General features: G+C 46.5%; 1 protein-coding gene across 1 annotated transcript in view; it reads right to left on the bottom strand.

Annotated features, from left to right (window-relative positions):
• Positions 1-6,197: 6,197 nt before the first annotated feature.
• The window catches only part of CLPB (caseinolytic mitochondrial matrix peptidase chaperone subunit B), a 144,256-nt gene continuing 123,315 nt past the window's right edge, over positions 6,198-27,138 (bottom strand). The window contains exons 8-16 of the mRNA XM_047071065.1: positions 22,509-22,586; positions 21,247-21,302; positions 16,386-16,430; positions 15,662-15,823; positions 9,641-9,797; positions 9,100-9,173; positions 8,835-8,954; positions 8,505-8,609; positions 6,198-8,096 (exon numbers count right to left, since the gene is read on the bottom strand). Of these exons, the coding sequence (XP_046927021.1) occupies positions 7,848-8,096; positions 8,505-8,609; positions 8,835-8,954; positions 9,100-9,173; positions 9,641-9,797; positions 15,662-15,823; positions 16,386-16,430; positions 21,247-21,302; positions 22,509-22,586 (1,046 nt within the window). The 3' untranslated portion in view covers positions 6,198-7,847. The remainder of the gene's footprint in view (positions 8,097-8,504; positions 8,610-8,834; positions 8,955-9,099; positions 9,174-9,640; positions 9,798-15,661; positions 15,824-16,385; positions 16,431-21,246; positions 21,303-22,508; positions 22,587-27,138) is intronic.

Below are 27,138 nucleotides of genomic sequence, written 5' to 3'. Positions count from 1 at the left end.
TCTTCTTCTTTTGTAACTTTTTCAATTTCTCCCTGTAAGCTCATTTTTAATAGGACTTGTTTTCCCATGGGTTCCTTTGTGAAAAGCTGATTATGGGAATATCCTTAAAGAACAGTAACTCCTTGACTTCCACTCTCACAAATCCTTTGACTTTTGGGTTCCCATTCATTTCTGGCACCTTGGGATCTCCCATTTTTAGTTTCAAGCCCAGTTATGTGTTAAACTTTTTGTTGTTACATATTATTTCCATGTTTGAGGGTGGGAAGGGATTTTGCCTGTAACTACTCCATCTGTTGCAAACTGGTCCGAAGTCAGCCCAAAGGGTCTTTTGAAAACATAAATATGGTAATTTCATTCCCTTAGATGGCATTCAAGGCACTATGAAATTAGGAAACTTGCTTCTCTAGCTTCATTTTCCACTGCTTTCTCCTCTTTTCCACATCCAGATACAGTCTCCACATTCTAGTCATAGATGACTCTTCTCTTTCCCTTCTCTCTCATTGTACCTAGGGTGTGTGTTGGTGGGAGTTAAATAGACTCATTCTCTAGTTTGCACACTATTAAGTAGTTACTGCCAGTAGCTTGTATGTTCTAAGAGCTAGATCCAGAAAACAGTATCTCCAGGTGCCTTCACATCTAGACACTGCAGTGTAACATGAGTTTAGTTAACTTAAAAAAAATTTTTTTTTATTTATTTTTTATTTTTTTATTTTAAAAAAAATTTTTTTTTCAACGTTTATTTATTTTTGGGACAGAGAGAGACAGAGCATGAACGGGGGAGGGGCAGAGAGAGAGGGAGACACAGCATCGGAAACAGGCTCCAGGCTCTGAGCCATCAGCCCAGAGCCCGACGCGGGGCTCGAACTCACGGACCGCGAGATCGTGACCTGGCTGAAGTCGGACGCTTAACCGACTGCGCCACCCAGGCGCCCCTTAAAAAATTTTTTTAATGTTTATTTTTGAGAGAGAGTGAAAGAGAAAGAGAGAGAGAGCGAGAGAGCACACGCGCATGAACAGGGGAGGGGCAGACAGAGAGGGAGACACAGAACCCGAAGCAGCGTCCAGGCTCCGAGCTGTCCGCACAGAGCCCAAAGAGGGGCTAGAACTAACAAGCCGCAACATCATGACCTGAGCTGAAGTTGGACACTCAACTGACTGAGCCACTCAGGCACCCCTAGTTAAGTTTAAATTAAAAATGCTGTTGAGTCTAGTTAGGTTTACACTGAATTATATATTGAGTCATACTTTTCAAGAACTTGGTATAGCTTCTCATTTTATGCCCTTCAGTAGGATTTTCTTAAGTTTATTCTTAAATATTTTATAATTTTGGGGCGCCTGGGTGGCGCAGTCGGTTAAGCGTCCGACTTCAGCCAGGTCAAGATCTCGCGGTCCGTGAGTTCGAGCCCCGCGTCAGGCTCTGGGCTGATGGCTCGGAGCCTGGAGCCTGTTTCCGATTCTGTGTCTCCCTCTCTCTCTGCCCCTCCCCCGTTCATGCTCTGTCTCTCTCTGTCCCAAAAATAAATAAACGTTGAAAAAAAAAAACAATAAATATTTTATAATTTTGAATAGGTAACACATTAATATGGTTCAAAATTAAAAGTATAAAAATGAATATCGTGAATTTTCCACTTCCATTGCTATCCCCCTCTCTCTACCCAATTCCCCTTTCACAGGTATTTTTTTTGTATATATGAACAAATATATATATGTATTTGTTGCAACTGAATGAAATACCTTTCCTTTGTTACTGTTTTCTAGTTGACTACTGCTAGAATAGAAAAAAAGCTATTGATTTTTATACATTTACCTTTTATTCATACACTTACCAAATTTCCTTATTATGCTACTAGGTTTTAGTATAGTCTCTTGGATTTCCTAAATACACAATTGTATTTCACCAAAACAAGATAAGTTATTATTTTCCAGTATTTTCATCAATTATTTAGTTTTCTTGCCTAATTGTTTTCAGTTGAATTTTCAAAGCAATGTTGAATCCTGTCTTATTTCAGACTTCAATAAAAACAGCTTTAGTATTCACTATTAGAAATGTTTGCGATTGTTTTTTGATGAATTATCTTTTCCTTTTACTTAGAGCTTTATTTTACACTAAAAAAATTTTTTTAAGGAATCTCTATGTCCAATATGGGGCTCAAAATCAGGACCCCAAGATCAAGTTACATGCTCTACTGGCTGAGATAGCCAGGCACCCTTAGAGCTTTATTTTTATATCATAAATCATTAAAACTGAAAAATTTTATTCAATGCTTTTTCAGCATATACTGATAAAATATTTTATCTCCTTTAATTTAGCAAACTTTATTTGAAATAATTTTAGAGTTAGACAGAAGTTCCAAAAACAATATAAAGAATTCCTATATATCCTTACTCAGATTTCCCACCTGTTAATACTTTACTCTTTTGTTTTATCATTGTGGGTGTGTATGTGTACATGTGTATACATATATGAGTCCACACATCTGTATGTATGCATGTGTGTATGTGTGTATATATGTATATGTATATATAGTTTTATATATATATATATATATATGTTTCCAGATACATTTGCAAATTTTTACCTTTAACCTCTAAATACTTCAATGTATATTTTATAAAAACAAGGACATTCTCTTAATCATGTATTATCAAAATAAGAAAATTGATATTGATCTGACATTTAAATAATCCAGTTCTTTGTTTTTTTTTTTTAAGTAAGCTCTACACCCAACACAGGGCTTGAATCTGAGATCAAGAGTCGCATGCTCTACCAACTGAGCCAGCCAGGTGCCCCTCTTCGTTCTTGATGTAGTGACTTATATTAATAAATTTCTAATACTGAGGTTTGTACCACTGAAATAAACCTAATATGATCATAGCATACAATTCAACTTTGTTTTATTTGGAATTTTTAATCTATAGGCATAGGTGAGATTAGGCTAGGACATTCTTTTAGGCACTATCAGGTTGGAGTATTAATCTTATGCTGGCCTTTAAAAATCAACCAAGCATCTTTCCATCTTATCCCACAGTCTAAAGCAACTTATAATTAAAAATTGTAACTCATCTATTTGTTGGGCTGGATGATAGCTTCAAGTGGTGTTCACCTGGTGACAATTCAATGAACTGTATACTTGTGATTTGTGCATTTTTCCACATATATTTCAATAAAAGAAGTTTAAGTAGGGGCGCCTGTGTGGCTCAGTCGGTTAAGTGTCCAACTCTTGATCTCAGCTCAGGTCTTGAGATCGAGCCTGTGCTGGGCTCTGTGCTGGGCGTGGAGCTTGCTTAAGAGTTTCTCTCTCTCCCTCTAGCACTCATGTGTGCTCTCTCTCTAAAAACAAAACAAAACAAAAAAGTTTAAAAGAACATGATTTTTAAAAGGATAAATGTTTAATAACCTTTCCAATTTTTTCTTTGGTAATTAATTGGTCTATTCAAAGTATGTTTTGGGTCAATATTTGCTAGGAAATTATCTATTGTTTCCAAATTTGTTGCCATAGAATTCTCCTAAAATTTAAAAAGTTTCCATATTTACATGGTTTCTCATTCCTAATTCTGCAGGTTTTTTTTTTTGTTTTTTTGTTTGCTGTTTTTCTATTTATCAAGCTGAGGTTTTATCTATTTTATTGGTGTTTTCAGAGTCATTTTTCTACTTGTCCTTTTTTTTTTTTTGGTTTCCTACTTTTTTTAAAAGTTTGTTCATTTTGAGAGAGAGAGAGAGAGAGAGAGAGAGAGAGAGAGAGAGAGAGAGAAAGAATCCCAAGCAGGTTCCTCGATGTCAGTGTAGAGCGTGACATGGTGCTCATTCCCACAAACCATGAGATCATGACCTGAGCTGAAACCAAGAGTAGGACGCTTAACCAATTGAGCCACCCAGGTGTCCCAGTTTTCCTACTTTTTAACTTCAGGTTTTATCTTTATTGGTCCATTTTCTATTTTTGTATGGTTTAAATGTGTTTCTTTCCTAAATCTCTAAAACAATCACTACACATCTTTGAGTTTTTCTTTCTGAATAATAAGTGTTACATTTTAATTTTCGAGCCCAGTCTCACGCATTCCAGGATACTCAGTATGGGATCAGGGTCTTACTTTACCCCATTTACTGAGGGTCCAATCCTGGCAGGTCCTTCTGGCTGGGCACAAAATCATGACAAATAAATGTGTGCTTGTTGAATAAATGATACTGTTCTGTCCTGGGACCCACTGTGAAGATCTGTGCTTGCTGCAAGGCCCACCCACCCATCCAAATACCTGGAGCATCTGTCATATGCTGGCACTATGTCAGGTCTTGTGAATAGGGCAGTGAACTAAACAAGTATCTGCCCTCTGGGTGTTTATATTCTAGTGACAAATACAGACACAGAACAAGTAATACAAGTGAACTAAGTATTGCCTAGGATGCTCTGGAAGTGATGATAGGGACCCAACATCACTTAGGAGGTCTACCTAAGAATCTGTAGAAGTGGTAACACTTAAGTTCCTCAAAATCTGAGGATCTACTCTGTCTCCTACTTTCCTGTCAGGAAGGTGGCCATTGGGTTTTCTAATATGAAAGCTGTCTGGTCTTGAGTTATATGCCTATTGCTCCTAGTCACAGCGGATTGAACCAAAGACTGACAGCCAGGCATACAAACTTAATCCAATAGGAATGTTCCACATAGGATGGTCACTAACTGACTGAATTAGAGCCCCTAAGGGAAGTCTGAACACCAAACAGAGTGAAAGGAGAAGAAACAGAGATAGCAGAAGAAGAGAAAAAGAAAAGTAAAGTATAATAGTGTCACAAATCCTATGGTATTGGATTGGAACTGTAGGTATCACCTGAACTCATGATTTTTAATAATATACATATAGACACAATAATAAATTCAGATGTGCGTGTTAACATAAATACACATATTTCTTTAGCTCTGTATGCTGAAAGGGCCTAGAAATAATGACACCCCAGTAGCAATGAATACATCTGATGCCCATTCTCGAGTGAAAGGAACCAGGAGCTACCTGGGGAAATAACTGATGCCAGGGCTAGAACAAGAAAAATATGAATGAGCTTGGAACATCCTGTGGTGCTAGAGAGTAAGGAAGTACTTAAAAAAAAAATGATGGGGACAATGCTGAAACAACACAGAAGCCAACTTGAGAGAGTTCCTGATGGCCAAATCTGGGCCAGTATGAGCAACAAATGAACTATTTTAGTATTAGATTATAACCCATAGAATAAAACAAATATCCATTAGTTTATACCGATATAAATTATTGGATAAATATATGGGGGAAAAGAGATAGCTCTTCCCCACAGTAGAATACCAACTAATACATATAAAATAAGTAAACAGAAAGTCATCATTAGGTCAACACAGCATTAATACTTGTAAACAAAAGCCACTTGGTTTTTGGATGCTAAAATTAGTGGGCAAAAAGTCTAAGAATAAATAAGACATTGACACAGCTTCAAAGTATCTCCCCACAAGATTCTTACTAATTTCAAAGGGGAAATTAGTAATTTTACAGTGGAGAAACCTGGTACACACCACCTCAGCCATGTGATCAAAAGTAACATCACCACCTGCTATGAGGCACTAGAGGGGCACATCATCAGTTCTGGGGTAGTTTTGTCAAAAATGCAAACCCTCAATCTAATCACATGAAAACAGAAGACAAATCCAAATTGAGGAACATTACAAAACAACTGGCCTGGACATTTCAAAAGTGTCAAGGTCATGAAAAGCAAAGAAAAATGGAGGCATTGTCACAGCGTGAAGGAGATGAAGGAAACAGGACAACAAAATGTAACATGGACAAAAAAGGGGGGGGCGGCACCTGGGTGGCTCAGTTGGTTAAGCATCTGACTCTTGATTTCAGCTCAGGTCATATCTCACTCACAGTTCGTGAAGCTGAGCTCTGCATTGGCTCTACGCTGACAGTGCGGAGCCTGCTTGGGTTGTCGCTCTCCCCCTCCCCCATATGCGCGTTTGTGCACGCAGCACTCTCGCTCTCAAAATAGACCAACTTTGAAAACAAAACAAACAGGGGCACCTGGGTGGCTCAGTTGGTCAAGCATCCGACTTCGGCTCAGGTCATGATCTCACTGTTCCTGGGTTCGAGCCCTGTGCTGGCAGCTCAGAGCCTGGAGCCTGCTTCGGATTCTGTGTCTCCCTCTCTCTCTGCCCCTCCCCCGCTTGTGCTCGGTCTCTCTCTCTCTCTCTCAAAAATAAACAAACATTAAAACAATTAAAAACAGAAAAACAAAACAAGACAAAAACCCCCACAAAATGTAACATGGGATCCTGGATTGGACTTTGGGTCAGAAAAAGGGCATCAGCGGGAAACCTCGCAAAATCTGAATGTCTACAGAGTAGTTAGTACTGCATCAATGTTAATTTCCTGCTTTTAATAACTATACTACAGTTTTTAAGATGTTACTATTACGAGAAGTGAGGCGAAGGGTATATGGGAACTCTACCATTTTTGCAACATAAGCCTAAACTTATTTCAAAACAAGAAGCTGTAGTAGTAGTAGTAGCAGTAGTAGTAATAATAAAAAGAACAGCAGTCACTGAGGTAGGGAACAGCAGGCAGCTCCTTGAGGGGCTGGACAGTGATTACTGGAGCATCTGCTGGAGCCCATGTCTTAGCTTCTGTCTGCTTCATACCCACCATACTGTCATGGCATTCCTCCATCACCTGCCCCCATTTTCTGCTTCCTGAAAGAGATCATCAGCTAACACAAAAGGAGAGTTCTAAAATGGCCCTGCAGGGTGATGGAGTGGTCATCAATGGTGGCTACTGTCGATGGAGCCCAAGGATGCACCAGGCCTTGCTGTGCCCTGCTAAGATGGGGTTGAAACGTGGCTGGTTTGTGGAATGCCCTTGGGGGATGGTGTGCAGCCCCTCTGCTTAGTGGCAAAGAAGGAGACTGCATGGGGAAGCTATTCATTCCAGACTAACTTAGTTGGGACAGCAGGATAGACAGAGCTGCTACAGACATCATGGCCACTTGGGCACAGGACTGACTTCATTCTCTCTCTCCCTCCAGCTCCCCAATGTCTGTGTTAGATTCCTGAAGGAGGTCCCATAGAGCTGAGCTTGCTTGGTCATTTGGTACTGTTGTCCAGTTCCAGAGCAGAGCAGGGTAGTGACCCAGTCAGCCTTCCTCCTAGAGGTGCCTTATTCTGGCTTTGTTCCAAAGCTGGAGAAACATGGTCTGGCCTGACACCAGAATGTGTGGTGAGGGGGAGTAGCTACCACATGGCAGTGGAGTGGGGGATTCTATGGGTCCCTTCTCCTTGGAATTTTAGGGCATGGGAAAGAGGTAGCCTCAGCCTACACTGTACAACCTCTGTGCCTGGGCCTCTGCATTCTTTCTCCACAATCTGTGCAGACATTATGGGGACTCAGTTGCATGAGGGCCAGCAGAGGGTGGCAGACAGGTCACAGCCTGGTCCCTGTCTTTCCTGAGCCAGATCTGTTCTTAGCTGTCAAACTTCTGAGCTTCCTCAGACCGTGATAAAGTTCCAGAGAGTATACAGGCCATGGGGATCATGCTGAAGGATAGAGAAAAGGGATCTCCTTCTCCTCCCTGCTCTGAAGAGGGTGGGAAGACAGCCCCTCTCCTGGGGACCTGTTAGCAAATTTTGGGCCCATAACAAATGGTCCAGGGGAGGGCAAAACCCCTATTTTTGATTTTGAGGCTAAGGAGGGGTCTTCCTGTGGCTGTGGAGGTAAACAGGCCTTAGGCTGGGTGGAGACGAGGTAAAGGGCATGAGGGGAAGATAGGGCGGTTGCCATGCCACAGCCGAGGGGCCTTTATTGGATGTTGAGGGCATGTATAGGTAGGTAGGTAGAAGCTAGAGGCTGTGGCACATCTTCTCAGGGTGTAGCGGTGCCCGGATGTCCAGTTTGTGGGTCTTGCTGTCCTTGTCGATGATCTCCAGCCGCAGCTTGGGTGGACGCTTCTCAGCCTGAGGTGAGGGCAGTTCAGGGCTCTTGAGCAGCTGCTTGTCTGAGTCCTCCACAGTGATACGCAGAGTACAGCCCCCTGGCAGCAGATCCTGCTCATAGGCGGCTGCCAGCTGGTTCACCACACGGCGTTCTACCTGCAGGTGACAGGTGAAGTGGTCGTCACCGCTGTGGCCTGGGCTAGCATGTGGCCTGAGCCTGGAGCCCAGGCTCCATCACTTACTGCTAGGGCAAGTCAGAAACCTCTGAGCTTCAGTTTCCCTCTGCAGAGTGGGGCTAAAAACACACAGTTTAAAGGACTATGCTAAAGACTCAGGGGTGTCAGTTTCTGAGGTTCCCAGCTCAGTTCCTCACTCCTAGCAGGGATTCATACTCGGTTATCCTTCAGGACAGGGGTTTTACTTGATCATCTTCTGGTTTTGGTTGTGAAGGGGCATCTGCTCTGGGTATGAACTATTCCAGGTTGGGAGCCCAGGGGCTGGGTCTGGGGGCCCTGGGGTGGGAAGTGTAGAGGTGCCTTACTTCTCTAAGGATCCTGTGCTCACCTCATGCTTGATGGAGCGGGCGCCATAGTGCACGTTGTAGCCGTCGACCAACACGTCTGCCACCTCGCGGTCCCAGAGCAGCGTGATATTGTGCCTTTGCTTGGCCTGAGACAGGTCAGATAGGAGCGTGCCTGCATGTGGCCCAGTGCTTTCCATCTCTCACCACTCTGGCCTGAGGCCTGGGCCTGTGAATGACTGTGTGCCCCTGAGGCCACTGACCCACACCACTGTTCTCCAAGCCTCTAGGAAGGGGGTGCTCCCAACCCAGTGTTCCCCAATTTCCAACAGGCAGATGACCCATCCCCACCCATAGGCAGTTCCTATTCTTACTCTCTTGGCCCAGAAGTTCAGTTCCTTGTTGACAAGTTGGATGAGCTCCGAGTGGCAGAAGGGGAGGAAATAGACAATCTCATTGATTCGTCCCAGAAACTCATCCCTCCGGAAGTGAGCCTGTAGGGCCAGGTTAGGGGTGGGGTGAGCTCTGTGACCCAGAAGGGGTAAAGGGAATTACTAGACCCCAAAGGGGAAGACAGAGAGATGGCTAAGGGGGATCTTCCCACCCAAGATTCCAATAGGAAGGACAAAGACCTCTTACTTTCAGGATGGGACGAATCACATTCTCCTTGAAGTTCTTTGAGATGGTAATCTTGTCATTAATCTGGACATCCCCTGTGGAAAAAGAATCATAAATTGCCTACTCCCCACACCTAGGGAGCTTTGGGAACTGTGTCTGCCTCGTGGGCCCATTTATGAAAAGAGATCTGGTCCTGTCCCTGATGGTCTGTGTGATCCTGGTCAGGGTCTCAGGCTCTCTACGCCTTGGCCTGCTCTCCACCTGAATATTGAGAGGGTTAGAACTGGGCACTTCCTGAGGCTCTTCCATCTCTATGTGCTACAAATCCAAAGCTCAGGATTCCTTAGGGTAGGAGTTGTGTGAGGGAGGAACAGAGGGGGAGAAGAGTCAGGACAAGATTTGAGTTCTGACTTGGAAGAGGGGTTGGAGGGTTCACTTCCAAATAGAAAGATGACAGATGTGGCCTCCTGCTTGATGTCATCCTCCACCTCCTGGGGAAGAGATGTGCTGGTGGTCTGGGCACCTGCTCAACTGCCCAGACAGCTCAGGCTGTGTGCCATACCAAGGTTTTCAGCAAGACGGTTATGGCTCATCTCCAAAGCCTCCTGCCGCAGCTGCAGGGCATGCTGTGCGATCTCATCACTGGCCACATTGGAGGTCATGATGAAGATGGCATCCTTGCAGTCGATGGTCTTCCCTTTTCCATCCGTCAGCCGGCCCTGGGAAAGAACAGTGACTCCATGTTCATGGAGGGTTAAGCCTGACTTCCAGAAGTTCTCTCTAGAACCCTCAGCTGCTCCCTCCTCCCAGTTCTCTGAGCACTATTCTCACACCTAGGCTGCAGTGCTCACTGCCCTGGGCTGCAACCACTCCACCTGTTGAGACTGACTGCAGGCAATATTGCACCTCTGTTTGTCATCAATAAGGGCCCTTGATTCCTCTCTGGCACCCTGGAAGTCAGCCTGATTAAACATGCATTTATCCAACATACTTCCTTGGCGGCCCAGTCCGGGCCAGGCTCGAGGCTCACCGCACCTTTGACATTCTCCTCCTTAAGAGAAGAAATGCCACTCAAGAAACCAGCAATGACAATTCAGTGAGTTAAGTGGTATAAGGTCACTGTAGGAGTTCAGAGGAGGGTATTTTACAGGGCCACTGTGAAGACTAATATGGTCATGTTGGTTAAAAACCCTTAGTTAACCAAACTATGCAAATGTCCTGAACTGTTATTATGACAGCAGACAATATACATTTGCTGTATCAAAATGAATGACATGAACTGAAACCAGTATAAACTCTGCATCTTTATTTATTTTTTTAATTTTTTAATGTTTATTGGTTTTTGAGAGAGAGAGAGACAGACAGACAGTGCAAGCAGGGGAGGGGCAGAGAGAGAGGGAGACACAGAAACCAAAGCAGTCTTCAGGCTCTGAGCTATCAGCACAGAGCCTGATGCGGGGCTCAAACTCACAAACAGTGAGATCACGACCTGAGCCAAAGTCAGATGCTTAACTGACTGAGCCACCCAGGTGTCCCCAAATCTCTCCATCTTTAAAGCCATCCTTTTGCCTGACAGAGAGGAAGAGAAAACAAGGCTCCTCTTTAGCCAATGTGGGAAGTTTCCTTGGAATCTTTAGCTCTTTCTAAAGTGACACAGATGAAACCATCTATACAGGAGACAGATACACCGAACAAAGATACAAGGAGCTACAGCAGAAGCGACAGAACAACGAAGAAAGTATAGTTGTCTGGGGCCACTCAGTTCAAGGGCAAGAAGCTCCACCTACTCAGCAAACATCAAGGCTATGACTGTACAACAACAGCACTTTATAGTCATTTATGACAAAAGCAATGGTCAGGGCCTCGCTGAGCAGAACTGATGGGAATAACAACAGTGGACACCGATGGGGCACTTTCTACATCCACTGCAGGTCTCCTGTTTAGTGCTTTCCATGTGCTCCCATACTCTTCCCACAAAGCACAAACTCATGCCAGGCCAGAGACCATGGCTCTGGGGACAGGGCACTGACCTCAACCTGTCAGCTCCTGCCTGCCCCAGGCTCAGATGGTAACTAGTCCTCCTTTAACAATTCCCATTCCCTGGTGGTATGGACCTGACTCAGGGTCAGCCCTTGCTTCTAAAGCCAAAGCAACGGCAGACTAGCCCTGGCCCTCAGGGGCTAAAGGGGAAGAAATGTGCATTAACCTAGCACCTACTCCATGCTGGGCATGGTATCTGGTGCTTGTTAGCCTTGCTTTATATGGGTCTTTGATACAGGCCTCTCAGAAAGTGTTAGTTCCAAGGGGGTCTATTTAGAATAGATGTGCAGCTCAAGTCCTAATCACTTTCTTGTCCCTGCCTTGGGTGGGAAGAAGGGAAAGCAAGGGTGGAAGCAGATAATCTTTAGCTTTTGCCATTAGCTTCCCTATCTATGAGTTATAGATCAACAGAATCTACCTGGGGGCAATTCTTTTTTTCCTTTTTTAACGTTTACTTACTTTTGAGAGAGACAGAGACAGAGTGCAAGCAGGGGAGGGGCAGAGAGAAAGAAGGAGACATAGAATCTGAAGCGGGCTCCAGGTTCTGAGCTGTCAGCGCAGAGCCTGATGCGGGGCTTGAATTCACGAACCATGAGATCATAACCTGAGCCGAAGTCAGATGCTCAGCCAACTGAGCCACCCAGGTACCCGGGGGCAATTGTAGTTTTGAAGACCTGTTCTGTGCGTGTGTGTGAGATGTGTCCAAATGTGCGCATAGGACACTGTTCACAGAGCTCAACCCCAAGGACTGAGTACACATGCTGCTATACTGGCTAGAGCAACAACCAACAGCAATTTCATTCCAGGATCAAAGCGCTGCTTCTAACTGGGCCTGTGGATGGGTCCTAGAGGGGTGACGGGAACAGGTGCAGGGTAAGACTGACCCAAAGGATGACTTTCAGTGTTCATGTCTTCTCTTCCTCAGAGTCTTTGGCAATAGGATGTGTCCCAAAGAGGGAGTTGTCACTGGCACACCTCCCAGCAGTGACTGGGTGGGTGTGAATGCTACCCGGGCTTATAGGGATTGCTTTCCCAATGCTTCCATCCTTGAAGGGAAGAGCAGGTTGGGCTCCCCAGGAGCCAGTCTCTTCTTGGGACTTCTTCCCTGTGCTACAGGCTCTGGGGTCATAGTCCTGCTTGGTGTTTTGGTGAGAACATTAGGGCTCCTGCTTCTCTGGATCCAGGCTTGTGAGAACTGGGCTAGGTGGGAACGAGGGTGCTTCCTTCATGCCCCCAGACTGGATCATATGCCCCCACAACTCCCGACAATTGTAGCTTATTCTAGCTCAGCATGCACCACAGTGGGCTAAAATGCTTTTTGCTGCCAGTCTGCCCCACTCATTCATGAACACCAAGGCAGATACTGTGCATCCTGTGTCCCCTCTGCCCCACCTGAACCACATTCCCTCTGACTTTCCTGATAGGTCACAAGGCTCTGGGTTAGCCTTTTCTTCTCTGCATACTACATACCCCCTGGTTGAGAGATCTCATCCCTTCCTGTGGCTTCCATTACCCTGTCCGTGCTGATGCATTCCTGAATCTCTGCTTCCAGTCCAGAACTGTACTATGCTCTAGATCTCTCCAACTGATGACTGGCCTCTCGGACACCTCCATCTGGTCGTCGTCCCTCAGGCATCTCATTTTCAGTGATTTCAAACCTCAGCAACTCACCTTCCTCGCCAATCTGCTGCTCATCCTCCTGTGTTCCCTGCCTCAGTCAATGGCAGTAGTGGCCGTCTTGTCACCCAGGCCAGAAACCCTGCAGCTGGCCACCCCTGGCCCCTCTGTCTCCCCTCAAATTCAATCAAATCACTGAGCCCTGCATAGTCAGCCTTCCGGGAGTTCTGGCTAGCCTGTGGCTCTGCTTTAGAGAAGGCATCCTCAGCTCTAGCCCGGAGGCTTCAACAGCCTCCTTGCTGCTCCCCATCTGCCTTCCAGTCCATTCTCTCACCAATGTCTTCTCTCAGGCTAGGAAGACAGATCTTTATAAAGTAAGAACCTGGCCATGTTTCTTTCTTGCTTAAAGTCTTTAAAAGCTCCTTACAATCTAACAAGTAAACCCATACTTCATCTCCTGGGATTGTAACTGGTCCCTGACAACTTACCCACTCACCTCCACTGTTCTGTTCTCACTTCCCTTCTGTAGCCGAGCAGTGCTGAGCAGCTGCAGTTCCCTGGACAGGCCAGACGGCCTCGCGCCCCCGTGCTTCGGCACAGTAGGTGTCTGCTGCCAGCCCTTCTCCGCTCGTTCGCCTAGAACCTCCTGATTTATCCTTGAAAGGTATACTATATTCCTGTTGAATTAAGTTACTTAACAGAGCATTTCCCCTGACCTCATGGGCTCTGGGAATGGTTGGACTAAGATAAAGTCCCTGTCCACAAGGAGCCTATAAGCATAACTCTGGCTAAGTAATCTTGGATGACAGCTTTGGTCAATGGAATCAAGGATATAAATTTCAGGAATGACAATAGGCTGGTGGGGGCTGTAGGAAGGGATTATTATCAACTCCCAAAAGGTAGTCAATGGAGTGACAGTAGCAGGGAATGGGTGGACAGGGCTTACATATGGAGGCGGTAACAAGTTCTAGGTGGTGCTGGTTGTATTTCAGTCAGCAGCTGCCTTCCCTCTTTCTGGGCCAAGGTGGTCATCAGAGGTACCTTTCCAGGGATGTCAGAAACTGTTGTGCTCACGCTCCCTGAGCTGGGCCCTCCCTTCCTGTGAATGCTTCACTGCAGATCTACCTCTCTCTTCTGGTCCTACCTGCATGGTAGTTCTTAGTGAAGCTGTAGGCTCTGAACTGGACTGCCTGGGTTCCAACCTTGGATTCTCTCTTCCCAGCTGTATGACCATGGGCAAATTACTTATCTCACTTTACTTCAGTTTCCATATCTTACACAGAGGCAGTAATAAGAACTATCTTCGTAGGGATGTTGGGAGGATCACATGAATTGATACAAGTAACTGTTTTAGACCAGTGCCTGGTACATAAAGTCAAAAATTTCAACATTATCATGTCTCCTTTCCACTTATCTACCTAGGCAGGGAGCTCCCAGAGAGAAGGTCTGGGTCTAGTCCATAGCTGTGTACTTGAATCCCATCAAGAGACTAGAATAAAGTGGGAGGTCTTACAGCACAGATGTGGGTAACTAATATATGACTTTTGAAGGACCGGCCTTTATTCCTCAGTGGGTGGTCTGGGGACAGGGAAGAGCTGGGGGGCTAGGAAGACAGCAATGAAACTAGGGCAGGGACAAGGATACTGGGCCATGTGGGGAAGGTGATGGGCAGCTATGGGGATATCTGGATCTGGGTCTTCTTGGTTTGGCATCTGGTGTGCTATTTGGTCCATGAGGAGTCCCTTCCCACACCTTATCAAGTACACTTGCGACATGGGAAGCAAAACCCCTCCTTGCTGTCCCAGAGCTGGAAGGGGCTAAGTGGAAAAGTGGGCTGGACTCCATCTGGACATATATTGGTTAATATAGCCCCGGCTTGGAAGCAGAGGAGAAGCCTCATGCTCAGTTCTGCCCGGCCTCTAAAGGAAGAGATCCAATCCTCCTATGATAAGCTCTCCCTCCCCTGCTTGAGGTAAGGAATGGCACAGAGTAGGAGAACTGGGGCTCTGGAATCAAATGTATCTGTGGCCCAAACCTGGATCCTCTGTATAATAGCTCCATGGCCTCAGGCAAGTCATTTATAACCTCTCTGAACTTCAGTTTCTTCTGTAAAAAATGAGACAGCTGGGGTGCCTGGGTGGCTCAGTTGGTTGGGCGTCTGCCTTCGGCTCAGGTCATGATCTCATGGTCCATGAGTTTAAGCCCCGCGTCGGGCTCTGTGCTGACAGCTCAGAGCCTGGAGCCTACTTCAGATTCTACGCCTTCCCTTCTCTCTGCCCCTCTCATGCTCATGCTCTGTCTCTGTTTCTCAATAATAAATGTTAAAAAAAATTTTTTTTAATTAGAAAAAATAATAAATAAATAAAAAATGAGACAGCTGTCATTGCCTGGCTATTGTGATGATTAGCGGTGACGTTGTTAGCACAAGCCTAGTACACAGAATGTACTGAAAAGCAGAGTTCTTATTTAGAGCTTACCCTACCAGAAGGAGGTTATCTAATTTGTGGTGAGCCTGGAACTCCTTGGAAGAAAAGGGCTTCACAAGCCAGAAAGGTTCTTGGAGCTTATCTTGGATACAGCCTCCTTCTTTGTCACATGAGGTCCCTGATGCCTAGAGATGGAGCAGAGCTGGAACTAAAAATTCATGTCTCTCTGTCTTGGTACCTCTGCTCCATGTCTCTCTAGAAGGCAGTCTGGGCAGCCAGAAAATGTCAATCTTTGGGTAGTACTGGTCTGTCCTCAAGTGCCCAGCCCAGGCCCTGGTCCAGAAAGGGGGCAAAGCATCATTTGCTAAGTGACTGAATACACATGGGGGCAAAGTGGCAAGTGAAGGGATCAGACAAGCCTCTGGGCCCTTGATTCTTGATTCACAGCACCCCATACTTTTGGGGTCCCCTCCTCCATCCCAGCCCAAAGTCACTTTCACCTCATCAAACAGCTGCAGCATGATAGTAAGCACATCTGGATGGGCCTTGTCCACTTCATCGAAGAGCACCACAGCATTGGGACACTGTTTCAGCTTCTTGGTCAGCTGGCCACCTTCTTCGTGGCCAATGTAGCCTGGTGGGGACCCGATAAACTTGGCCACCTGGAGGAAGGAAGGAAACATATTGAAAAAGCCTTTCTATGCTTTTAGTTCCCGATATGGGCATACATAGGAAAATGGCTTTATTCATTAAGACTGCCTGTGTCAAGGGGCACCTGGGTGACTCAGTTGGTTAAGCGTCTGACTCTTGATTTTTGGCTCAGGTCATGATCTCACAGCTTGTAAGTCTGAGCCCCACGTTGGGATCCATGCTGACAGCATGGAGCCCGCTTGGGATTCTCTCTCCCCCTCTCTCTAACTCTCCTCTGTGTGCGTGTGCACGTGTACTCTTGTACACTCTCTCTCAAAATAAATAAGTAAACTTAAAAAAAAAAGACTGCATGTGTCAACAGGGACAGTCAGGCTTTCTCCTGGGGTGGCAGGAATCCTGCTGTAATGAGAGAGCAGACAGATCTTCTTTATGCTTGTTTTTCAGAGCAAGTCCGATACAAAACAGATCAGTGATCCTGCTGCACACATATGCCCCCAAAGGACAAATCCCAAGGCAGAATCATGTTGATTGACAGATCCACCAAACCACGTTTTACCAAGGACTCTCACTCACCTCATGCCGCTCCTGGAACTCAGACATGTCCAGCCTGATGAAGCCCTGTGTGGAAACAAGCAGGAGTCCATTTGGAGGCAGGAAGGTAGAGGGAAGGGTTAAGGAGGAGAGCTGCTCAAATAGGCCCTAGGGTTTCAGACCACACCAACCAAGATCTTCTACCCCATTCTCACCATAGTGGGTTTCTGTTCACTCCTCCCCCACATGATCCCCCCCACTTGCTACCTTAATAAACCTAAGTCATATCCCTGCCCTTCTAAATCTGGCTCAGAATGTCTCTTTTTTCAGGCTTCTACTGGTCTGATTACCGTATCACCCACCTTCCCACCCATCTCACATTTCCTGAGGGCATCTCGTGTGTGCTGGGCACTGGAGCTACAGCTGTGAACAAGTCTTGGTCTCCGTCCTCAAGGAGAACACCTCAAGTAGGGGCAGACATACATGGACAAATTCGGTCACCATCAGTGTGGACCATGATGAGAAGGAAGGGTACAATAAATACCCAGACAGCTCCACGGTGCCCTCAGCTGTGCAGGTCTTTATAGGGACATGCCCCTTTGTTTTAGTTTTCTTTTATGCTAAGAAATCTTTTAATTTATTTAACAGCTATCCATATGGCAGCTTACAGCCCCTCTCTCTCCACCACTGGGCCTAGGAGTGATCTGAAGGGAACCTCTGGGGTGAGGTTCAACTATGATTAGCCTCAGAGGGAGCGGATGTGTGTGTGTATGTGTATAGTATGGGATCTGTGAGTTAACACAGGCAGAGTATCCACTCCTTCTCACAATGGATTTAGGGAGTGAAAAGGGGATTCACAGGTAGCCTGTCTCTCTACTCACAGCCTGGGTTTCCCAGGTTCCTCTCCTAGTGGCACATACTTCCACCTTAGAAAGTGCACTCACTGAATATGCTTCTTCTGAGGGCTGGGGATGACAGGGTGCCAGGAGCCCAGAGGGAGGTAGCTATTTATGTCTGAAATCCAGGCCACATTCTAGCTCTGCTGCCGGTCAGAAATTCACTCGGTGACGTAGTTTTTCTCTGTTCTGTTCACTCTGTACCAGAGGTAGAGGGCGGCAGAAGAGCCTTGGCAGGGCCTTGGTTTCCAGTCCCAGTTTGGCCACTGTCTGTGTGGCACTGGGCATGCTGCCCCCCTCCCCCTTTCTGAACTGCAGCTTCTTCGTATGTAACACACGCCCTGTTTCCTCTCCCTGGCTCACCAGGGGCCTGAGGAGAGACCTAACCCAAGAGGTAGAGGAGGGCTGGAGAAGTAGTAAGGCAATGTGGAGGTGACCACTGCTATCCGAGAACATGGGGCATTAGCCAGAAAACATTTTCAGAGGGTCCCAGGCAGCTCAGCCAAGAGAAACACAGACTTGAGGAAGAATGGGAGGACAGACATGAAGAAGCTGGGAGTGCTTCCCAGAGGGAGCAAAGCATTGGAACCCATGAGATGGGTATCTAATGATAATAGCTGACGGTCACTGTGTGTTAAGTACCTGGCAATGTTCTAAGCCAGCTGCTCTACAGGGCTCAGAACATGTAGAAGTCTGTAAAATAAGTATTCTTATCATCCCCACTTTTCAGAAGAGAAGACTGAATCACAGATTAATGTAACTTGACCAAGGTCACTCAGGTTTGACAATTTAGCTCCAAGTCTGTGCTCTTAGCCACTAAACTCTACTGCCTCCTATTTCCTGCTCTGTCAATCAGCAGGGCTCTTGGCAGTCTTCATCTGAAGAATCTTGGGCTTTGTGCCGATGTCAATTGTCCCAGGATCCAGAAGTACAGGCTCTACTGCTCACTTATGTCAAATAATGTGGGTTCTCATCCTAGTTCTCCTACTGATTTGCTAAGTAACTTTGAACAAGTTTCAGGGCTTGAGTTTCTTGGCTTGAATACTTTTGGTTTCACATGATCTTAGTTTAGGATGAAGTGAGACAACAATTATGACAGTAATATCCAACATGTACTGATTGATTACTACATGATAATGATGGTGTCTAGCATTTTACATTATTATCTCAATTAACTTTCACAATAATCTAATCAGTTAGGCACCATTATTGGACCCATTTTATAGATGAGAAAACTGATGTAAACAGAGATCCCAGCAAACTCCAGAGTAGCTTAGAATTGGGGTTTGAACCCAGGCAGGTGGACTACCCTTGATTCCAATAAAGAAATTATAAAATTGTACAAATGAGACCTTGTGAGGCAACCAGGTCCAGAGGTACCAGTGACCCTTTTCCAATGAGGAAACTAAGGATCACAAAGCCAGAATTTAAATTCAAGCCACCAACTCCCAGGCCAGCATGCATTTCATTTAGTCAGCCCTACTCTACCCTTTTTATGACACGACACTTCCTATAAATCATTCCTTGGGTCCTGTTGGTGTTGGGTACAGTTTAAGACTCTCGGATTTTGAAGGTAGGTCTCAAACTTGCCTGTTATATGGCCAGAAAATGTCTCTACTAAACACAGACTCTGAGGTGAGCTGGCCCACAGGCTGGTACAAGTAGGAGTTTTACGGAAGCACCGCCTAGGATTTAAAAATTAGGGGCACCTGGCTGGCTCAGTCAGTACAGCGTATGACTCTTGACCTTAGGATCTTGAGCTCAAGCCCCATAGTGGGTGTGGGGCCTACTTAAAAAACAACAAAATAAATAAAATGAAAATTAAATACAGAGACAGTTGTTCTGGGCTTCTCATGCCTCTCATCTCCCTATGTGACGTGGGGACAAACTGACAAGTTTACAATCTAGTCTCCTACTGTAGCTGAGAACAATTGTATTGAGAGAAGAGATGAGAGACTGGATTCTGATTTTACCTCCTCCCCTCACAAATGAACTTGGACAAGCCCTTACATGTTGTAGGATCTCAGTCTTCTCATCTGAAAAGTGGATCTAATTTAGCATCGCAGGATCAAGTAAGACAGCTGATGGGGTAGTACTGCAGAAAGTACCTGATGATGAACACACATGCAACAAGGGATCAGGCACTTACTTAAATGTGCCAGAACCTGAGCTCACCGTGATTCATATTACCTCACTGCATGCTCACAACCATCTTAGACACAGGATTGGACAGCTTCACTTTGAGGCAAGAGAGCTCAAACTTGGAGGGGTTAAGTAACCCACCTAAGGTCAGGAGAAAGGAGAACTGGAGCCTGTACTGAGGAATGGCTGGCTCCACGGCCCTGACTGCCCAGCCCACTGCCTCCAAGGGGTGACGGTGTACTGCAGAATGCCATAACCATGCTTCTAGGAGCCCCCGCACTGGTGTCAGTCTGCCCCTCATTCAGATGCTCCAACTGAAAAATGACCTGAATCATCAGTCTCTTAGCAAGCCACGCCTGCCTCCTACACCAGCAAATCAGACCATGCTTTCCCTTCTTCCACTGTGTATGAAGACATATTAAGACAGCTTGGATAAGGAGATTATAATTTGTAATTAAATATTAACCTTTCTGACAGTATTAAAATTAAACCACTCAGAATTCTTCATCCCTAATCAGGTGGTTCCTGCCCGTAACTGTATCTTCCCTAATAGTCCTGCTAGTTTATGGCTCTTTCCAGAGTGCTAATTGTTTCAATCGCTGCCAACCTGATGAATTGTCTTAAAGATGCTATTTTGGTTGCAGTATGTTAGCATGCTGTGTGCTGCTTCTTGCCTAGTGCCTGTCAAGTGGGTCTGCTTTGGGTTTGGCTGAGGCAGAGCACAGCTACTGGCAGAGCCAGGAAGGCTTAGGAGCCTTTAGCCAGTTATTAGGCAGACGGGGGCCAGGGATGTGGCTCCAGAGGACACAGCTGAGCTACCTTGTTTCTGTGGTGCCAGGCCCTCAGGGAGGTGGCAAAGGGGTGGTGAGGCCAGAAGCAGGAGGAAAGGTGGCCAGGACTCTGCTGCTGCGGCAGTTTGGCTGGCAGAGGCCTGAGCAATTCCTCATTGCCTCAGCTGCAGAGGTCTTCCATAGAAATTAGGCGAGGGCATCTGGGGTCATGGGCAATCTCAGGTGGTGAGCAGGGGGACTTTAGCTTCCACAATGGAAAGACTGGTGGAAAGAAGAATGTCTGGCTTTAGTTGAAATGTTTCTACAATCTCCAAGGATGGATCTCTTGGACGTTTCTCTCTGCGTGAAAACATTTACAGTCTGCCTAGAGGGTGCCTGGGTGGCTCAGTTGGTTAAGTCTGCCTAGAAAGTCAAATTAAGCAGGTCTTGGAAAGCCAGAGTCTGAATAGATATGGGACAGGGACAGCCTTCTCCTATGAAGAGTCCGTGGGCTTTCAGTCATGGGGCAAAGGGGACTATGACCACACCACAGGTTAGGGCATAAGAATCATGTTTAAAAGCTCATATACAATGGAGAGAAGCGATAAGGCATCTTCTCATTCTTGTTTTCTTCTATAGGCCCCAAGACTCTAGCATGGTCTTGATGCACTAGACAGTAATAGTATGTTTCTAAAGCTGTTTCCTTGTTCAGCCTGAGTTCCTCAGGTAAGGGAAAGTGTCTTAAATGCTGAGTTATTAGAATCTATTACAGTACCTGGCCAAAGTAGATGCCTGAAAATGTATGGATGAATCTCAGTGGGTTCTCCCAAATGCCCCAGGAAGCAGGCAGGGCAAGGATTATTTTTCCCATTTCATAGATTAATAAATGGAGGCACAAGGAGATTGGATAACTTGCCCAAAGTCCTGGAATATTTGGTAGCCAAGTTGGGGGCCAGAGCTGAGGCCTGCTTCCTGGGTCAGGGCCCATCTTTCTGATTCACTATTGACAGATTCAGAGAGCCCAGAATTTTGGAGGCTAGCAGTAATGAAGAGGTTTCTATGGCCTGCACCTCAGGCCCAGATCCTGGCCCTTACCTTTTTGGCATCTTTGTGCATATATTTGGCTGTTTGCTTGGCCAGCTCTGTCTTTCCTAGTAAGATGGAAGGAAGAGGTGTTCGGTTAGGACCAGATGACTATCTCCTGGAATGAAAGAATATTAGAAATGCACGGACACTGGAAATAATGTATTTTATGGGTGGGAACACTGAGGCTCAGAGAAGGTCGGTGACTCTCCCAATGTCACTGGGAGAATTAGAGGTGGTGCTGAGACCAGAATCAAAGTGCGCTGCATCTTGATTTTTCTGTGGATGGAGACTGAGACTTTTTCTCTATAGCAGCATCCTAACAGTGGGAGGTTGACACTTATAATCCAGAGCCAACTTATCCTTTGAAGCCCAGTGCAAACCTTGCCTCTGACAGGAGCACCCTGACTTCCTGGTCACTGCACTGCATCTCTTTGGACACTCATGGTCTTGCCATCCAGCCAGGCCCTGGAGCCATAGGCCAAACAGAGGCTGGGAGAGGATAAAGAATACCTCTCCTTGGCTTCACAGCCTTTCTTTGTAACATAAAGAAACAATGACAATACCAAAGCGGTGGCTCTAAGGACCATTTGGTATGATGGCCAAACCTCTGGAAGTCACTGTCTAGTATAGGAAATCAAGTTCTACAGTATCATGGTGAGGTGGCAGTAATCTACATCTGGGGGAGAGCTAGGCCCATGAAGATGCTGAGAGGGGAAGAAGAGACAACAAATGCATGAAACTCCCCAAAAAGACAATGGTGGGAGGTGGTGGTGCAGGTCAGGGGTCTGTGAGGGTGGAGAGTGAGGGAGTGAGAATGCCTCAGATAATCCAGCCCAACTGGCTAGAAAAATACCAAACCCATTTGACTGAAACCAATTTTGCTATGCACCCCACACTGTGTTGGCCACCAGGGGCTTTCTTTAGCTTGCTAGAAGGTTGTACTAATAAATAAGGTTGGTGTGCTGGGCAGTGGAGGTGGTTCAACTGTTCCCAAAGGGCAGCCTCTGGGGATGCAGAGTGGCTGGACCAGGGCTAACAGACCCCAAAGGGCTTGGTTGTCCAGGTGCATCAGGCCCTATACCACAGCTTCCGGAGGGAGGGGCATCATTCCAGCTGTTCCTAATGTGACAGACAACCCTCTTTCTGGCTCTGTAATTTGGAGGCAGTTGTTTTGAGAGCTGGAATTCAGAAGTGGGCTGTGTGACCCTGGCCCATAGCAGCTGGGGCTCCCTCAGCACTCCTTCCCTACTTGCCGTTCTGCTCCCAGTTACCTATTCCAGATGATCCCAAAAAGAGGAAGACCAGAGGGTGTTCTTCATCGTACCAGCCATTCTCCTTCCTCCGGATCGCTAGGGCCAAACAAGACGGGGGGGGGGGGGGGGACAGTAAGGGAGGCAGATAAATCAATGACACAAAAGGCAGGATAATTATCACTAAGTATACAATATGTTTTACTGCTCTGCGCCCACTCAAAGTCCTCACTACCATTAGTGCTGCCTAATCTGATTAGCTGGCAAGGCCCCTAGAGACACCTAATCAGGTTAGCATGGATTTGGAAAGCTGCCCAGAGCAGATTTCGGATAAAGTTTTCCAGGATGAGCACTCAGCGTTGCCAGGGAAACTGAAAGGCGGGTGGATGGTGAATGGAGGTGAAGGGGGCAGGGGGCTGGTGAAGGAGAACTGGAGAGGAACTTTAGCTCTCAGAGGGCTGGTTCCACTTCTACTCACGACTGGTGGGAGACTGAGCCTGCCTCCTATGCAAATGCAAGAGACAGAAGCCCATGGCAGGCCCTGAGGGATCTGGGGTATGAGCTCTGGACTCTTTCCCACTTGGGGAAACCAAGACCTAGTCTGCTGTCTGGAAGTATAGCCAAATGTACTTTCTGGAATCCAATCAAGGGTAGTGTGGAGCTCAGGGCACAGAAGGGTGGACCACATGGTTGGCACTGTCACTAACCATGACCTCCATCAGGGAGAAATGGTGCGGGAGTGGGACAGATATGTCCCAAGTTCCCTGGGAGTTCAGCTCTGCCAGAGTGAGACCTGACCTCCCCTCTTTATTTTTTATTAAAAAAAATTTTTTTTCCAATGTTTATTTTTGACAGAGAGAAAGAGCATGAGCAGGGGAGGGGCAGAGAGAGAGGGAGACACAGAATCCAAAACAGGCTCCAGGCTCTGAGTTGTCAGCACAGAGCCCGATGCGGGACTGGAACTCACAGACCGCGAGATCATGACCTGAGCCGAAGTCGGACGCTCAACCGACTGAGCCACCCAGGCACCCCATGACCTCCCCTCTTTAGGATGAAGTATATAATCAAAGGCTGTGCATTCAAGGTGAGGAAATTAAGTGTCCAACTACAGAGTGGGAGAATCAGGCTCCAGAAGCATCACTCAAGTATAAGAGCAGGGGGCAGAATGAGGCAGAGTCATTAGAAAAAGAACCATTTATTGGACAAGCTATCTGCCGGGCACAACTAGAAAAACTGTCAACATTTTTTTATTACTCAAGACCCACACAAACACCCTGAGAAGTAAAGTATTATTCTTAACTCCATTATACTGAGCAGGAAACTGAGGCCAGAGATAAAGAGATTTGACCATCACGTCACGTAACTGGTAGATTACTACTAGTTGGTATAGATGGTAGAGTTACTTCTCTCTCTAAACAGGTTTTCTTTTTTTTGCTCACATATGGCTGCTTTTAAAAAGTATCCATTCGGACTGCATTAATGGGAATGTGGCAGTCAGAAGATAGAAGGGGACAGAGGACTGTGCAGGGTTGGTCTACAGATGGAACAACATGTATGCTCTGGTGCTCAGAGTGTCAGGGGGAGATTAACAAAGGGATATATGTCAGAAGACAAGGCCTGGAAAACAAGTCAACTGAGAAAGAGTTGATGGCCTTAGGGAAGTGTCTGCTGGTCCTGAGGTACAAAGATCCTGTGTGGTACAATCTGTGGCTGGGTTTCAAAGAAGTAGCTACACAGATCAGGGAAGGCTTTCTAGAAGAAGTAGGACTAATAAGGGATCATGAAGGCCAGGAAGGATCCGAAAGGGCAAAGGTGGCCGGCATGACACAGACTGAGAAACAGGAATGAACATGAATAGTTGTGGGTGGGATCAGCTTACCGTCTCAAATACCTGCCATAGCACTTCAGGTCTTTGCTGTGGTCTTTCTTAACTCAATCTCTAATGCTGCTACCTAAAGAACTTTCTAGTTCTGGCCTCAGCAGGAACAGATGGAAGTGCAACCTTTAGGGAGATGCTCTCTGTGAATCATGAGGGGGGCCTGAGAAGACACTCAAGTCTAGCTTCTCTAAACTAGTTGACCCAGCCCTATGGAAGGCTTGGTTCTCAGGGGAATCCACTGGCCTCACAGATACCTGAAGGCTGGGAATGACAAGGGGCAGCCCAAGCCTGGCTGAGAGGGAGTCCCCAGTGTCCTGACAGAAATAAGAACCTGTGGGTGGGGGCTTTGGGGGACGTAGAGATACAAGATGGCAAAGGTTAGCCTGTGAACATGATGTGTGGATGTGTTTTGGGGCAGGGGTGAGGCAGGGGTCATCTGAAAGGAGTCACATTCTTTAAAAAGTTGGGTGAATTGAGAGTGTAGGCTGAAAAGCTGAGCATGAACTGGGTTCAGGCTTCTTGGGGTTTTGGGGGGAGAGAGAAGTGCCCAGGCATCACTTAGATAGGTGGCCTAGGGGAATTTGGGATCCTCCAGGTGTCATGAATCTGAGGTTCTGATCTTGATTTCTCTTTCAGGAAAGCTTCCCGATCACTGAGAGTTGCACATTGCTGGGCTATGCAGTTCAAAAGCGCCATGGAGAAGGTGGAATTGGATTATGCCTGGGGCCATCTTTCCCCCTTCTTTTCTAATAATGCACCTGGGAGAGAGCTCTTTATAATGCCAGGCAGACTCCACTGCACAGCTGTCCCTGGCCAATTCTGCCAGACCCAGGGCATGGATCTGGGGTGGGCTTGATCTGGTCCCCCTGTGAAACAGGCGAAATGCCAACCATTAAACAATTACAACTCTGGATATTTCTAATAATATCTGAAGAGAAAAACGACCAAGCAGATGGAGTCCGACAGAATGAAAAATGGAAGCAGCTAGGAAAGACTGAGGAAGGCAGGCCTCAGGGTGTGTGGTTGGCAGGGTGGCTGATGACCATGGCTGGTCCTGTTGGGCTGGGGCAGAAGCTGGGACAGAGACCCTGATGGGCCACTTGAGATGTGCCATAGGTATCAATGTTCTCGCTGTGGACCAGCAATAGCAACTTACTCTGCTAGCACTTTCCAGTGTATCAACAACTTGCATAGACATAACTTCATTTGAGCCTCATTATGACAAAGCAGGCAGGGCAGGGAACTTGATTCCCTTCTTATAGATGAGGAAATATGTGCAAAGAAGTTAGGTAACGTATTCAAGTTACACAGGTAAATAAATGAAGACCCTGGGCTTTACCCCAAATTCTGGCTGACTCTGGAGCCTGAACTGGTGCTTCAAGAGTTTAAAGAAAGAAGTTGGCTCTCCCTGGCCACAGCACCTTCTCGTACCCTAGCCTCACCCAGAAAACTGTCTTTTCTGTAGTCTTCCAGTCTGGCTCATTCAGCCTTTGATACATGGCTTCAGGAGCTCCTGTCCTCCAACAGTCTGCTGACAACTGCTCTCTGGGCTAAGATGGTGTCAGGGTCCCCGAGTGGGCAGCTGAGCCCCTTCCCTGGCCGGTCCCATCTCTGTGAGCTCCAACAGGCCTGGCTGCCTCTACACAGGCTGGGCGAGCAGCAGTGCCTCCTTGCTGTGTTCTTCCCCTTAGCAGAATGCCTGCCTTCTCCTGGCCATGCCCACCACCACTGGACCATCTTAAAACTCACATGCAACAACCTTTTTGATTAACTCTACCACCCCACATCTACTCCATTAACTCTCGGGGTCTGTATTCCCTGGTCGACTTTCACCTATGGGGTGGTATAATAGACATGGTAGGAGTTATAGGACCTAGTTTGGAGTCCTGGCTCTGCCACTTACTAGCTGACTGAATCTGAATAAAACACTTATTCCTGTAGAGCCTTATTTCTTCATCTGTAAAATGGGAGTAGTCAGACACATGCTAAGCCAGCCCCACATGTAGATGAAATGAGTCTAGGGTTATGAAGGCACTTCGTAAGAGAGGATAATCAGAAAAGTACAAATAACGGTAGTCAAAGCAGCTGCCGCCAGCTTTGGTATTTTATAGATATCTTTTTCATCCTTATGCTAGTCCTGAGAAGTAGGTATTGTCTCCATTTAAGAGGAGACTAGGGGGGCGCCTGGGTGGCGCAGTCGGTTAAGCGTCCGACTTCAGCCAGGTCACGATCTCGCGGTCCGTGAGTTCGAGCCCCGCGTCAGGCTCTGGGCGGATGGCTCGGAGCCTGGAGCCTGTTTCCGATTCTGTGTCTCCCTCTCTCTCTGCCCCTCCCCCGTTCATGCTCTGTCTCTCTCTGTCCCCCAAAAAATAAATAAACGTTGAAAAAAAAATTAAAAAAAAAAAAAAGAGGAGACTAGGGCTCAGTAAGGGGCAGCGTAAGGGGTTTCATCCACCTGTGCCCTTGCTTCCTGGAGGAGGGTGTTCCCTGCTCAGACTGTGTAATCTGTGGGAGCAGATGCTAGGAGTTCCATTTCCTGAGGGACCCTTGGGACTAGCCCAAAGGTGGTATAACATTGCTGACTACATGAATTAATTCTTGGTCATTCTGAAATCACAAGGAGGAAAAAAGAGATGCTTCAACTTCCATTTTACAAACGAGAAGAGTAAGGCGTGACCCAAGAGTTTGTTAGTGCTCCAAATGGTTACTACTACCCTTGGGGGAATAAGGCTTCCTCTCTCTTCATAACCCCTCTCCAGGGAGCCTTTTCCA

This window comes from Lynx rufus, unplaced genomic scaffold, assembly GCF_022079265.1.
Source record: "Lynx rufus isolate CCGP_SWC_20201006 ecotype Redwood Valley unplaced genomic scaffold, mLynRuf1.p SCAF_9, whole genome shotgun sequence".
NCBI lineage: Eukaryota > Metazoa > Chordata > Mammalia > Carnivora > Felidae > Lynx > Lynx rufus.
Note: the sequence above shows the minus strand (reverse complement) of the source record. Positions and strands in the feature narration are given on the sequence as shown.